General features: G+C 45.1%; 1 protein-coding gene across 18 annotated transcripts in view; it reads right to left on the reverse strand.

Annotated features, from left to right (window-relative positions):
• Positions 1 to 1,362: 1,362 nt before the first annotated feature.
• The window catches only part of KMT2C (lysine methyltransferase 2C), a 253,793-nt gene continuing 239,590 nt past the window's right edge, over positions 1,363 to 15,565 (reverse strand). For 15 of the 18 annotated variants that reach the window (XM_076006746.1, XM_020289638.2, XM_076006744.1 and 12 more), the window contains 8 exons: positions 14,099 to 15,218; positions 13,053 to 13,189; positions 11,402 to 11,544; positions 10,966 to 11,134; positions 6,323 to 6,439; positions 5,884 to 5,957; positions 5,554 to 5,662; positions 1,363 to 3,349 (listed from right to left, as the gene is read on the reverse strand). In XM_076006746.1, the coding sequence (XP_075862861.1) occupies positions 3,257 to 3,349; positions 5,554 to 5,662; positions 5,884 to 5,957; positions 6,323 to 6,439; positions 10,966 to 11,134; positions 11,402 to 11,544; positions 13,053 to 13,189; positions 14,099 to 15,218 (1,962 nt within the window). In that variant the 3' untranslated portion in view covers positions 1,363 to 3,256. The remainder of the gene's footprint in view (positions 3,350 to 5,553; positions 5,663 to 5,883; positions 5,958 to 6,322; positions 6,440 to 10,965; positions 11,135 to 11,401; positions 11,545 to 13,052; positions 13,190 to 14,098; positions 15,219 to 15,565) is intronic. The other 3 variants (XM_020289651.2, XM_020289642.2, XM_020289646.2) reach the window with 2 other exon arrangements.

The raw sequence follows: 15,565 nt of genomic DNA on the forward strand, positions 1-15,565 counted from the left end.
CCTGTTCTGGAAGGCTCCATGGGCCCGTCAGAACGGAGAACAGGAACAAGCAAGCCGGAGAGAGAGGTCCCGGAGGCCTGGCGGGGCTGTGGGTGACTGGGACGAGGAGCCGTTCGATCCTCCTGCCAAGGAAAGCTCGGTTCCGCTTTGGAGGCTACGGCGACATCAGGGCCCCTCACGATCCACAGGTAAGGACGAGCCACCACTGACTCGGCGGACGAAAGGCGGCATCAGCGTGGCGCTCGGCATGCCGCCGCTCGCAGGCGCCCAGGCCTGGTCCCCGCGCCCCGGCACGTCCCTCTGGCAGGACAAGAACCGCCTTACCTGCTTCCTGCTCGCCCGCTGTCCTTAGGGAGTTGGCAAAGGATTCTCGACTCCGCCGAGCATGACGGCTGGCTCCTCTGGGCCACAGTTAGAAACCAGACGCTGACGGCGCCTCACCCCATAAACACCCGCTAAAAAATCTTTCGTCCCCTCTGGCAGCGGCGCACTCCTCGCTAGTCACAACCGCGCCTGCGGCCGAGGGAAGCAGGCGCCTCGGCAGCCGCGGAGCGCTGGCGACCCTGCCCTCCAGACTGCCCTGTGACACAACAGGGCTCGAAGACCGTGCCCTGCGCCGGAGCGAGTCGACCTCCCTAACCGCGGCCTTGCCTTTCCACTGCGTTTGAAGTGGCAGCCTGTTCTCTGCAAGTCACCACACTGTTCCCGGCATCTGACGTTGAACGTGACAGTTTTAGCATCCGTGTCTGAGCCTAATGAATGTTCTGGCATCATAGAAGCCACGAGTTGCCGCCTAGTTATGGTTTCCTGGAACAGCTGGTGTGTTAGATGTTGCTTTTCAGACTAATACGCACGTTTTGAACTGAAGAAGAATGGGTGGAGCCCTTAAGGGGAAAGATTAAACCAGAGCGCTGGGAGGAAGCCAGGAGAGGTGGCGGTCCACAAAGCAAGGGCTGGAATTTTAGACACGGAAGCAACACTGTCACCTCTAACAAGAAACTCTGGCAGCCAGAAAATCCTCCAGTGCACGGGACACCACACGACCAGACCTTCTGCTTGGGGACCAGGACAGAGGGCAGCACCGCCTCTGAGTGACTGCTGCCACCGAGGGAGGGGGAAGCCCCGAGAAGCCGCTGAGAAACCCCCGTCTGCTCAGCCCAGGCCCCGCGCCTCCCGACCAGCGACCTGCCCTCGCTTCTCCAACCTGGGCCCTGCCGCTCGGTGCGGCGGCCACACTGGCCGCAGTTTGGGCAGCAGCAGCCTCCACACCCCGGGCTTAGCGCCACCTCCAGAGGGACGGCGCCACGGTTAGATTTCCATCTTGTGCGGGTGTGAGAGCAGCTCACAGAAACTCAAGGCAGCTTTATAGATGTAAAATATTTTATTTGTAAATGGTGATCTTCTAAATCTGTGTCCACAAATTCCAAAACCCATAACACTCTGTATACTTCAAAAAATTCAATTTTTGCCAACATTAGATACTATTATACAGAACAGAAAACAAAAACCCGGTAGGACAAATACTGGTAGGATGTCAGAATATTGTACAAGAGAAGAAAAATATTCAAGAAACAAATTTCATACAGCTATTTATCAAGAGAAAAATATATACAATTGATTTATTCTGTAAGATAAAAATACATCATGCCATATACATTACAAGTTCAGAACTGCATCACTGAATGCCAACAGTTTACAGTCCACTTGAATTGTGCACACAAAAACTTCATTTTATACTTAGCTTGTGAAGTGTCAGTACCAGAATTTTTAAGTACAAAATAAAAAGCTAACCTGGTTCAAAATGCTGATTACGTTTCTACAAGCAAACACAAAACAGTGTGTTTTTTTTATTAAAGAAATGTAAACAAACAGTTCATACAAACACATTTTAAAATTACATCTTCCAAAAACCCTATTGCCGGAGTCCTGCAGCTGCAAGCATAATCACATCTTTTTTTTTTTTCCTTTTTCAAATTTTTGTGTTAAATAGAAGGCTAAAGAGTTAGATTTAAGGTCCTGCTACATGATCCTATGTTTACATGATTCTTTGTGGCCTGAAACAAAGTTCTAATCAAAACTATTTCTGCTGAAGAAAAAATTCAGCCTCCATGTGGGTGTATTTTTAAGCAGTTATTCACAGTTATCACAAATCGTAAGCACAGAAAACCTGACTGAAGAAGTAGGGATGCGACAATATAATATGAAAAAATTAGTTTAAATTACCAAAACAGCTATAAAAGTTGTAGTCATAGCATACAGTCTGTTCTGTCAGAAGTAAGGTGTATAAAACAATTAAGTACTAATAGACCGTAGTTTCAAAAAACCCCAAAGACTTTAGGCTGAGATTTTGGTTATTATATAATTGTAATGGCGTATTTTATAACACAAAATTATATTGTGACATCCCTGGGAGCATTTTATAAGCACCCGAGCTGCTGCAGAGCCTGGTAGCATTTGGTCAATAACTATTTTATACTGTATTTCTTCTCAAAATATTTACATATTTGTACAAAGTAACAGGGTTTGTTAGTTCTGCAGGTAACAGCAGCAGCTTGGCTTTCTTCTAACTTTTATTTAAAAATAGCTTCATTCACTTATTCAATAATAAATACAAAAAGTTTCTCTTATTTTACAGAAATCAAAAACTACAATAAACTGACTCATGGAATCAAGTATTTAAATGTATTTTAGTGCAAGTTATTATCCCTTAGCTCTATCCCTAAGGAAGTCATTTCAGTACATTCCTTGTTCAGTGGTGTCTACTTTATTTAAAAACATCTTAAGTTAGAGGGCCTGCCCCTTTCACTAAGGCGTGGCCAGCACTCTGCGCCCCTCCGCTGGTGATTTCTAGTCTTACATTCATAGGAAGGCCCCTGCCCTGGGGCAGGGCAGCCGTCGGCTCTTTGCCCCAGTAAAAGTTTCTCCTTAGTGAGACTAAAAAAACAAAACAAAACAAAACCCACCCACAAGGAAAAAAAAAGAAGAAGAAGAAAAAAGAAAAGAAAAAGAAACAAAGCAAAAGTGCTGGACCGTTCTGTAATTCTGCTCCACCTCAGCCACTCCAGGCCCCTCCGGCCAGCTTTCTCCGGGTGCTGCTTTCACCTGAAGCACTGAGGAAACCAGAACTCCCAGAAGCTGTTTTTCAAAGTCATAAAAGAGAAAACAAAAATATCTTTCTGTCTGCAAAATTCCAATGGTGTGTTGAATCGTCTCTTCCAAGGGACAAGCCGCCCGCTCAGACAGCAAGGAATGCATCTCAGTTCATCCACTTCCGGCAGTTCACAGCTCCACAGTGGCACGGGATCTTGTGCTGGTCATCTTCAAAGTCAAACTTATAGTCATAGCAGAGCTGCCCACGGCAAAGACACAGGGTAAGGGAGGAAGGAAGGAGCGTCTGCCTACATCTCCCTACTAGCATTTCAAACCCAGCAAACAAAACAGACGTCAATTAAACACCCGCCTTTCCGAGGTTCCATGGAAACCTGCGGGGAACCTCCAGAAGTCAGGTACTATCATGGCACTGTGCTTGGACAGGAATAGGACAGGCTTTTTTTTCCTTTTGAGACAGAGTCTTGCTCTGTGGCCCAGGCTAGAGTGCCGTGGTGTCAGCCTAGCTCACAGCAGCCTCAAGTGATCCTCCTGCCACAGCCTCCTGAGACTACAAGGGAGTGCCACCACAGCCAGCTAATTCTTTTTCCTATTTTGAGTCACCTGGCTAATTTTTCTATGTTTTATTAGAGACAGGGTCTTGCTCTAGCTGAGGCTGCTCTTGAACTCCTGGTCTCAAGCGATCCTCTCGCCCCGGCCTCCCAGAGCGCTAGGATTACAGGCAAGAGCCGCTGCACCTGGCCAAAGAGGCAGTATTTTTAAGCTGAGCCAGATTTGAGAAGGGGGGCTTGGCTGGAGAAAGCCACGTCTCTATGACATCTCACAGCGCTGTCCCTACAAGTGGGTGGAAGGGACACCATTTTGGGTGGGAAAAGGTCTTACACACCCCAAACTCCAGAAAGCTCCAGCTCCCAAGGTGCCTGCGATGGCGCGTGCATGTTTGGGCAGAGAGGAACTGGCCTGCCTGCTGGCACTGGTGTCTCTGCAGAGGGTGCGTGGGGGACCCCGCTCCTTAGGGGCTACCAAGCGCGTAACGCCCCGGCTGGCACACGAGCCGCGACCGCCACAGCGCAAGCGCAAGCCCCAGCCCCGCGGTGCCCTGCGACTGCTCCGCCCCGAGAACCTGGCACTGCAGGGTGAAAGTGGGGACCAGCAATCTCTAGGGGCACTTCTAATTCAAATGTTCTACCCAGAAAGGAAGTAAACCAGTATTCGCTGAGCAGCTATTCTTGGCAGTGGCACCCTTCATCAGGCATTCGCGGAGTTCTCACAGGAGCTTTGCAAGGAAATGGCTTTCTCTGTCTTGCGGCAAACACAACAGAGCCTCAGTGAGGTGCGTGGACTCGCTCAAGCAGGAAGGGCGGGGCCGGGCTCGGCTGGGTGTGTCGCACCGGGCGGGTTCCCACAGACTGTCTCAGTGCCTCCAGGCCCGCAGCACCTCAAGGCACTGTGACACGTGCCGCGGGCCTCGGGGCTAGCCAGACCCTTATTCTTAACTAAAAAATGAGATTTCAAAAAGATGACCAAAAATTCCGGTATAATCCCACTGCTCGGGTCATGAGAGGGCTCTGGGCTCCAACAAGGTAAGGACACGCGGGTCCCTCAGTCCCCACACGGGCGGGGCCCTGCAAACGCTGACGCTGCTCGGCCAGAGCCTGCCTGGCAAACGCCAACTGCGGGACTAGGGCGCCTGGCTTAAGGTGCTGAGCACGTTTGTGAAAGACAAAGTTGAGAAATATAAATAAGGCAATTAAGACTAATAGTAATCCATCATTCAGAAATGGAGACAATAGTTAAAATAAATAAAAAAAAGACAAAAGAGTAATAATAATTTTAACAGGTGAAATGCTGGACCGAAGTCATCTTGTGAGGCCAAGAGCAGCATTCAGCATTTTGAAAGAATGACAACAGCAAACACTTGGACTGCTTGGAAACCGCGGACGTGAAACTCGCGAGCTGGCGCCGACCACCAGCGAGCGAGGGGCCTGGAGCCCCGGCTCCCGAGTCTGCTGCCTGCGGCCCCGCAGCTATCACGGGAGCCAGAAGCTCCGGAGACCACGGCAGCCGCCCCAGGACACTCTCCAACCGTCGGTTCAAGGACAGGCTTTAAAGAAGGGGCACTGTCAGATTGTGTCCAGGTTAAAAGGATAATAAAGGACCCTAAGACACATACATATAGAGATGGCGCCGCACGAGTCCGTGGGGATGATGAACTCGTGGGACGGAAGATAATGGGGTGGGGGAGGCGGCGCAAATACTTACAGAGCTGCCACTTGAATGCGTGAGGTGAAATAGGACAGGGAGGCAAAATCTGACCTACCATGGGGAGAATTTTTATGGCAAGAAAGAACTGGAAAACGACTGAGCAAATGACCTGTGTAAGGGTGTGAACTTCTAGACAGCAACAAAACGAGCAACATGGCAGACACCACTCTCCACTCCTACCTCTTCTCCCTTCTGGATTCTCCGATTGGAGCTGATGATAATTTTGTGTCCTCTCTCAAAAGTCACCACTTCAGCCACACAATTGGGTGCACACGAATGGTTGATGTACCTGTAAGCCACCAAGTTGGGAAATTATAAAACAACTAGAGGAAGCTTTTAAAACTTTCGATTTATGGGGAAAACTTCTTGCTAATTATATTTCTATTTGCCTGTTAATAGAACAGGCACAAACACAAACTTTAAATAAAAATTCTTCCAAAACCCTTCCCTCCGCGAGCACCGACCCACAGAGCAAGAGAACCTCACGCCATCGGCTCCTTTCTGCCTCACCTTGCAGGCCCTCCTGTGAGCGTGGCGTCAATCACATGGTCGTTGTCCATGCGGAACATGTACACGCCGCGGTTCTGAAAGAGAAGGCAGGCAGTCAGGGGTCACGGTTGTGTCTGCACAGGAGAACTAAGCTGGAACAAGTGCACCCCAACCACCCTCGCAGCGTGTATACTGCTGACCACGCTCGGGTGACACTGACAGGGACGCGTGGAATCAGCAGGCGGTTGGTCAAGTGACGCTGGTTAATCTATAGCTATATCTATGCACATAACGCCGACTGACAAAGATAAAACTGACGGGAAGAGAAGAGAGAAATACAGCACCAGCCAGACAGGGCTTCAGGCATGTCACGCCCGGCCCCGCGTTTGCGAGCGTTCAGTGAGCACGGGAGCAGGGACGGGCAGCACTGTTTATGTGATCACAGGGACCAGACGCCTACCTGAGACTCATAAAGTTTCTCCTTCCTGTTCGCTACTTCATTTCGAATGATAGTTCCGATATACTCAATGACCATGGTGTGCTTCTCAATGTCTCTAGCAGCATATAGGCCCAGCCCCTGCAAAAAAAAAAAAAAAAAAAAAGCATGGTTACATACTTCAATTTAACTGGCAACAAATGTGCTTTCTTTTTTCCATTACAAGGAGTTACTCTTGGGTCTTATCAGAAGCAATACTGAAGGTATTACCTCAACTTAAATTATCTTTTTCATTGAATATATTTTCTGAAATTTAAAAATTTAACAATCTTACCACTTAAAACTATGCCATCACTACCGTGTTACTATGTCTGTTTTATACTAAATTCTTAGGGTATACCTATAAAGTAATTCTTGCTGATTGGCTAGTCAAATTTTCTATTAAGCTATCTTATCTTTCATGTAACACTGAATTCCCACCAATTAAATAAGCTAATGAATTATGGCATTTATTTTATTCTAATACTATTTCAAACATATTAATCTTTTTTTTCAAGCAGAGTTTCAGAAAATTTTGGGGCGGGAGGACTATAGGAAGGTGCCCCCATGCCTAGTGGCCATGAATTTAATAAAATAGAAATAGGGCCAACTAAAAAGAATTATTAACACTACAAACAGGTTTCAGATTTGCCTCTGAATCTCCTAGGAGCTGGGGCAAAGAGGAGAAACAGGAAAGGTTACTTCGGTAACAGGGAAGTCGGAAACAAATGAAGTTTTTGGGGAAGGCAAATTTTCCCCCCTAATACAAAATTCTGAGGCTGGGAAAGAAACATAGAATCTGAATCGGCTGAAACACTGACGCAGCTCACACTGTCCATGCAGGTGGCCACATAAATCACATACTCGCCGTACTGCGTGACGTTTACAGCATTGTAGATTCTGGAAAAACACCACGATTGAAAAAATATGGATACTTTCCATAAATATTTGTATTTTCTTGTCTCAATTTGGTTTTCTGCATTCAGTTCTGAGCAGAAGTCAGCAGTGCAGCAGAGAAGCAGAGGAGGAGGGTCGTGTGCTGCCTGGGGAAAGCCCAGATCATTCCTCAACGGGAGCGATGTCAGCAAGTAAACTGACTTACCTTCTAGAAAAATCTACAGTTTATCTGTTCAATTCCAGATACGACTCAGAAGGGAATGAACCAGGACACACACACAAAAGTGTGTATGGAGATCAATATAGTTTGGTTTAAGAACAGACAAGAATATCAATGGAAATAGATTCCAAATAGATGCAAATAGATCCCTGTGCATATGAAAATTTAACATATAGTAATAGTGGTATTAAAATTCAGTTTAATATGGATGGGTTATTTACCAAATGGTGCTTCAACAACTGGTTATCCAACGGAAGAAAATTAAATTGTCTTAACAAAATGCCTGTAAATGTAAATTGACTTAGGTATGTATGTATACCGCAGAGTATACATACATAATCTATGGTCTTGACTAATACTAGAAACTAGAAAATTATACATGTTTATTTATATAAACATTAAAACTTATGTAAGAAAAAGATACCGTACGCAGGGGTAGGCAAAGGATGTTTTGTAAGGAAAAACATCCAATGGTACCAGCTGTTACAAATTGAAAAATGGACAAAGGACACAAATATATAATTCCCAGGAAAGCAAATGCAAGTGCCAGACATGAAAAGCTGACCGTTCATTGGCAGTTAGAAATTTCAGCTAAGGTAATAGTATTAGTCTATACTTATCAGAATGACGAAAATATAAAAGTCGTAACACCTAGTACAAATGGGAAGACAAGAAAAATAGCCTCATACACTGCAGGAATAGCTTTTTAAAAAGAAAACCAGCAATATCTACTGAAATGAAAATTATATACCCCTTTACACATAAGTCTTACTTTTGGGAATATAACCAATAAGAATGAAACTATGAATACACGAGAATATAAGATATATATATATTTTTTGAGACAAGAGTCTCATTCTGTTGTCCTGGCTAGAGTACCGTGGCATCAGCCTAGCTCACAGCAACCTCAAACTCCTGGGCTCAAACAATCCTGTCTCAGCCTACCGAGCAGCTGGGACTACAGGCGTTTGCCACCATGCCCAGCTAATTTTTTCTATGTATTTTTAGTTGGCCAATTAATTTCCTTCTATTTTTAGTAGAGATGGGGTCTTGCTCTTGCTCAGGCTGGTTTCAAACTCCTGACTTTGAGCTATCCTCCTGCCTCGGCCTCCCAGAGTGCTAGGATTACAGGCATGAGCCACCGCGCCCCGCCTGAGAATATAAGATATTGATAGCAACACTGTTTGGTTTGGGAAAAATTGTAAAGAAATGCACATCAGTAGTTGAATGGTTTAATTACAGTTCATCAACATCATGGAAGATCACATGGCCATTAAAGAGAATGAAATAAAGCTACCTCAGCTAATCTATAGGACCTCTGAGTATTCATGAGAAAAGTAAAATGGAGAAAAATGTATATAACATGATTCATTTTTATATGTACATAGATGTGTACACAGATGTGTACACAGCATGAAAAGTACAAGATATGTACTAGATCACTAACATGATCCCCTATGAACAGGAGGAGGCTGGTAGAATGAAATTGGAGAAAAGAGACAAAACCCCACAACTCTCAAAAATGCTTCAGGTTAAAGTTGACAAAAAAGGTGAATGGGTAAGATTACACTAAAATCACAGTAACAGAGCATTCCTCAAAATAGGAATGGGTTCAAGAGTGAATGAACTATTTCCAAAACATTTAAAATAGAAAACAGGGTAGGAGAAGATACAGAGTAGGAGAAGGCCGAGATTGACAGAGGGGAAACAGCAGAGAGAAGAGAAAGATACTGTACTCATAATGTAAAAACAAGATTTCCAACAAAAAAGATCAAGAGCAGAAAGGGCTCTTAGCTGATTTTTTAAAAATACATAAGATAAGATTAGCAGACAAAGTACAGGAGGTCTCAGAAAGAGCAGAGAACAGGAAACCAAAAAAGGAAGGGCAGGGGAAAGAAGTATTGGCAGAAGACAGAAATCCTTCTCTGGAGTCCATGACAGTCACCCGCCCCAAACCTGCAAAACATGTTCCCAAGCGATGGTGCTACTGCCAGCCTAGGGTTCACACTGAGATCCCAAGTCTCAGGGGTCCAGTATCTGTCTAGAGGTGCAAAAAGAAAACAGGGAAGGAACGTGCAAAACAATAAATATAAAAAACATTTCTCAGACTGAAGTTCACAACAGTCCAGACTGAAAGGCTCATAAGTAAGGAACGCAATACATAAAAAAGACGTTAATTCAGGCACATTTTTGTGCAATGTCCAAATATCAAGAACAAAGAAAAGACCCTACAAACTTCTAGAAAAAAGTAAAAGGGTTGTTTTTTTTTTTAAAAAAAAAAGAACAAGAATCTCAATGAGGCCGGGCATGGTGGCTCATGCCTGTAATCCTAGCACTCTGGGAGGCTGAGGTGGGCAGATTGCTCAAGGTCAGGAGTTCAAAACCAGCCTGAGTAAGAGTAAGACCCTGTCTCTACTACAAATAGAAAGAAATTAATTGGCCAACTAATATATATAGAAAAAATTAGCCAGGCATGCTGGTGCATGCCTGTAGTCCCAGCTACTTGGGAGGCTGAGGCAGGAGGATTGCTTAAGCCCAGGAGTGTGAGGTTGCTGTGAGCTAGGCTGACGCCACAGCATTCACTCTAGCCTGGGCAACAAAGTGAGACTGTCTCCAAAAAAAAAAAAAGAAAAAAAAAAAAGAATCTGAATGAGTTACACAATGGAATGCTGACCCAAGTTATATTTTAAAGAGAACTAACTGGCTTCTAAGTAGGAACTGGATGAGAGGACACAGCCAGGTCTGCAGTGGTGTAGATGAGTGAGATGCGGGTTAAAGCCTGAGAGTGGACCTGATAGAACTTTTAGAAGAAGAAAAAAAGTCACCAGAACTTGAAATGCTGTGGATTTGGGGACATGGAGGCCAACGTAAGCAATGGTGGCACCACTCAGTCGTATGAGGCACCTGAAGGGTGAGCAGGACTGGAGCAGTCACAGAATGGGAGCTTCACACTCCATTCTGGGGCATCCAGGGAAAAAAGTGGAATGGGCATTTGGATTTGGAGGTTTGCAGCACAGAAGTATGAACTGCAGATGTCGATTCCAATGCTCAGACCACAGCGGCATGCCTGTGAGATGGGCCACGGTCTATAAAACATACGTAATCGATTTCGTGAAAAGGCGGCTTCCAAAAGATAAGGCACCCTCCAAAACTGGAGTACCTTCTGAAAATATTTTCACTTGTATTTTGCACAAGTGCTTGAAACAGCTCTACTGAACTCTCCATAAATCCAGTGAGTGCAAAATTCAAGGCTACCTACTTGGCAAGAGCTCTCATGGAGATGCAGAGATGTGGATTCCAAAGGTCAGCTTTCCATTTGGGGAATTCAAGCACCACGCTCCAAGACGATACACTGAATTACTAGTGTTACAAACCGACAAGATTTGATATGATTTCAAAAACATACTATCCTGTAGCCATGTGAAATCATTTTTTACATACTGGACCATCAACATCTTCAGATTTCCAGATTCCACCCCATCCTCTTCCTCAACACAAAGTATTTCTTCACCTGAATCCGAGACCGGGCCAGATACACGTTGGATTTCCATTCAGTCTTCATTTTCCGATACTGCGATGACTTTGAGTGGACAAACTGCTTACTATAAGGTGCATTCAGTTCTCCAGTGACTGTGCTCTGAAATGACTTTGAGGTGCTGGTGCTGTTCAAGGTGTGAGGCCTGCAGACAGTGGCGTATCAACAGGAAAGAAACAAAAGAAAAACTGAAGATACCTCTGAATAATGCCCAAAGCCAGGTGGATTCAAATTCTTACTGACAGCAACATACATGGAAAGCTGCCTAGCAGGACACACGGCGAGCTCTCTGATGTAGCTGGGCACGTACACAGCCAGACAGCAGGGTTTGGAAGCAGCAGACAAATCAAGCACAAAAACCACTACACGCCTGGAAACCCTGGGCTGTACCATGTGAAGTTAAACAGAATACCTTAACACAAACCTCTTGACATGGGCACTCATTTTAGGTTCAGAACGGGCACAACCTGTGGGGTTAACGGCAAGCGGCAGTTCCATGAGAGGATTTCGGCCATATCGGAAGGTATAGTTTTCGCATGCCTCCACCCCAGGTAGCTGAAAAGAAGCAAGACAGACAAAAAGTTAACCTATTTGATCAAGACTACAGATAATCTTGAGCTGGTCGAAGGATGGCCCACAATAAAAATAACCTGTAGGCCGGGCGTGGTGGCTCATGCCTGTAAACCCAGCACTCTGGGAGGCCAAGGCAGGAGGATCAACTAAGGCCAGGAGTTCAAGACCAGCCTACGCAACAATGTGAGATCCTATCTCTACAAAAAATAGAAAAACGTTAGCCAGGCATGTTGGTCCCAGCTACTGTGGAGGCTGAGGCAGGAGGATCACTTGCACCCAGGAGTTTGAGGCTACAGTGAGCTATGATGACACCACTGTACTTTAGCCAGGGCAACAGAGCAAGACTCTGTCTCTAAATAAATAAATAAATGAAAAATCATTTATATGGTGTACTTTCCTGATCATTTCTCACTTCTTGCAATTTGATATGATGAGGTCATGACTTTCCATGTCCCGGGTGCACAGAACATAGGTGGTAACTTAAAAGTTTACTCATCAAATAACTTACATATTAAAGGTCTTTTCTAGAGTATCTTTCTTGTAAATATGAATATATTCTTAAATGATATGTATCTTTCATGACTATATTTCTTTTATGGCTATTCAAAGAAAGTAGGCTTGTATCTCAGTGGCTTTTGGGGTTTCTTCTGCTTCTCCAAAAATAAAACAAACAAAAAACACCACATCAATGATGTTATTCCTGAAAACAAGATCTTATAATCACACAATTTTGCAAAGGCATTGTGTAGATATGTTTCAGTTAGACTCACTGCCAAACACGTTCAGCATCTTTTAAGCAAAGAGATGTCAGAGAAGACATTATGTGTGCTGCTGGGCTGGGCCGGTAATCCCAGCACTTTGGCAGGCCAGGGCAGGAGGACCACTGTGAGACCAGCCTAGGCAACACTGCGAAAACCCTGTCTCTACCAAATTTTTAAAAATGTGCTGGGTGCAATGGCATGTACCTACAGCCCCACCTACTTGGGAGGCTGAGGCAGGGGGATAACTTGAGCCCAGGAGTTTGAGGCTGCAGTGAGTTATGATTGGGTGACAGGGTAAGACTTTATATCTTAAAAAAAAATAATAATAAATTTTTTTTAAGGAAAGGGCCACCGCCATCCACTGCCCTCTGGTGACTAAGCCTAAGAAGAGGGCAGGAGGGTGGCCATAAATACTGAAGTGCCAGGAAACAGCCCGCTAACATTCCGAGTATGCCCTACCCCGTCCAGCACAACCGTTAGACGAGACAGGCTGCCGCCCTTCACCCTGGTTTGCCCCTGCCCTGAGGAGAGCCTGACGTTTGGCAACTGTCTCACTGAGGGAACATCCACTCGGCCTGAGGTCTCCCGGTCAATCACCAATGCCGTGTTCTTTAAGTGGAACAGGGCACAGTCACTCTCTGAAGATCATCACGAGTATCACGGCGAGCGCCCAAGTGGCCACATGGAATCAGGAAGCAGCTCCAGCTTCACAGCTCAGCCCACACTCACCGATTCAGCTATCCGCGCCACTGCAGACACCGTCAAGCCAAACAGATCTTCTCCTTTTAAGTATGCTGGAAAAAGCTGCAGCATTTCAGATTTTTTTCTCACACACGCTACAGGTTCCAAAATTTTATCCCAAACACCTACATATGGACAAAAAGGTGATTTTACAGTAAACAGAGTATAAAAATAACAGTAAATGAAGAATAACCAATCTAATTTCCAAATAAAACCTAACTAATAACTAATAAAACCTAACTGCATAATAATCTAACTTGTTTATAAGTGAAAGGCATTTTAATCAATTTTGGGGAAAATAATGTTACATTAAGGACATTAAGCAGTAAAAGTTTTTAAAAAGTTTAATATGACTGAAATTAACACTAGCAGTTAATTCACTTTCATACTGGCCATATAACATACTAGATTTTAAAATGATTAGTCAAGGTAGTAATATCTGTAGATATGTTCCTTTCCCCTCAGATTTAAATTAAAATGTTAAATTAATATTTTCTTTGGAATTATCTTTAGAGCATTTTCATACTTTTTTTTCAAACTGCTCAACTTTAAAAAAGCCAGCTCTCTACCCTAGTGCTTTCTACATCAATAAAAAGGCCAATCCAGACCTCATGCCTAGGTCCAAACTGAGTGATTAACTTCCACCTCTGAATTTATGTAAAATCTGATGCTCCTAAGATTAGAGCATACACAGTCTACTTTACATATGATGTCTGCTTTTTATAAACTGCCATTAAGAAGAAGAGGATCTCTAATGTAAACGACAGGCCGTCTTTATCTACAGATTATTCTCAGATTTCTCATACCAACTCTTATGTTCAAACATATATTCACTATGAAACTACTTAGAAAATTGTATAGCAAAGAAAGCAAGGTGTGAAAACACAAAGATTTACACTTGTAAATGAAAAATCCACCAGTCCAATCTGTTGTTATAAATAGGAACATGAGAAAAAACGTGGAAATACTGACTTAATACATTCCTTGGTCTGACGGTTACCGGCTGTGCAGAGCATATCAAGAGCAGGCGTTACCTTTAGGTGAGGTGTCACTTAAGACGAGGTCTTCATGGCCTTGCTCCACAATCCTGATAACGAACACGGGGCGCCCGTCCTTCTCCTCGATGGAGCACAGGTAGCGGCAGCGCCTGTTGGCATAGCGCGAGCTCCAGTACAGCCGGCTGGCCTCGTAGCCCACGGGGAAGAGCGCTTTAGGAGAATGAAATGCTTGCATCTGTTGTGGAAGCAGCTGACCGATTGTATGAAAGATGAGGCTCCCAACACGAAAGGTGTGGTCCCGTTCTCCGCGCTGCACGATGCTAGCGATTTGTCGTACCTCATCGCGCTGAACGTAGACCCTCCTAAAGACTGCAAAGTAACTTAATTCTTGCTCATGAATTCCCTTTGGTTTGTGCATGGGGCAAAGCATAGTTTTGTCCTTAAAAAACATGCATTGTGCTTTAATGGCGCAAGTAAAGTGATAAATGTTGGTGCATCGAAATCTGTGACATCCACTGGTGGCACCTGTCTTGTGACAGAAGACACATTTCATCTGCAGGCCTCTCCTCAGTGCTAGCTCCACGTTTATTAAGGCACCAGCCTGAGTCTCATAGACTTCCGTGGACCACAGAGCACAATTCAAGTGGACCCACAGATCCAAATCAAGGTTGAGCAGCCTTGCTGGTCCGTCTGTCAATCCATCACCTTCTTCGTGACAAAAGCAACATTTCCGATAGTCTCTGGGCACGGGATCAGGTTTAAGGGAAGTGCCCAATTTCTTTAGAAATTCGTCTATTTCATCCTCACAAGGTGGTTTAAATGTCCCCTTGGGGATTACAATATGAATGCTCCATTTCTTCCATTTCATTCCTCTCCACTTTTTATTTAACGGCCTACAGTCTTCAAACCCACCATGGACAGTTCTTAGCCGAGGCTTTAACTTGACCGTTACCTTAAGCTCATCTGGCTTGGCCTCCACTTTGGCGGCTTCGAAAGCAGGAGGGAACGCGATGGGCGGCGATGCGGGGGGAGAAGCCTTCTCCTGGAGCTGTGGGAGACAGTGCACATCCAAAGTGGAGATGTTGTTACTGTACTGATGAAACGCTTTGGAAGGCGTCTCTCTCATAGGGGACTGTGGCAACGAGGGAGTGGACTCCTGGGTAGTAACAAGAAAACCACAGAAAAGAAAAATAATTCACAAGCTCTACAAACAGTTCTTGCTGAAACAAGCAGCCGAGCAACATGGCTTCAGAGGGTGTGTGGGACGGGAGGGAAGAGGCAGGGCCAGGGTGAGCGGTGAGAGTTCCCACTCAGAGGCGATGCTGGGCACCTGGCGCTGATGGCAGACAGCTGCAGGAGCCACCGCACCTGGTGCATCCTCGCCACGCCTGTTCTGCAGAGCCATCACCCTGGAGAAGTGCTGCTCTGAAACCTTCCAGGAAACCTTGATCCTAAATTTGTTACACTTCGGGGGAGGGGGTGGGAATCAATGCTGCCGCAAGA

Source organism: Microcebus murinus, chromosome 9 (genome assembly GCF_040939455.1).
Source record: "Microcebus murinus isolate Inina chromosome 9, M.murinus_Inina_mat1.0, whole genome shotgun sequence".
In the NCBI taxonomy this organism is placed as follows: Eukaryota; Metazoa; Chordata; class Mammalia; order Primates; family Cheirogaleidae; genus Microcebus; species Microcebus murinus.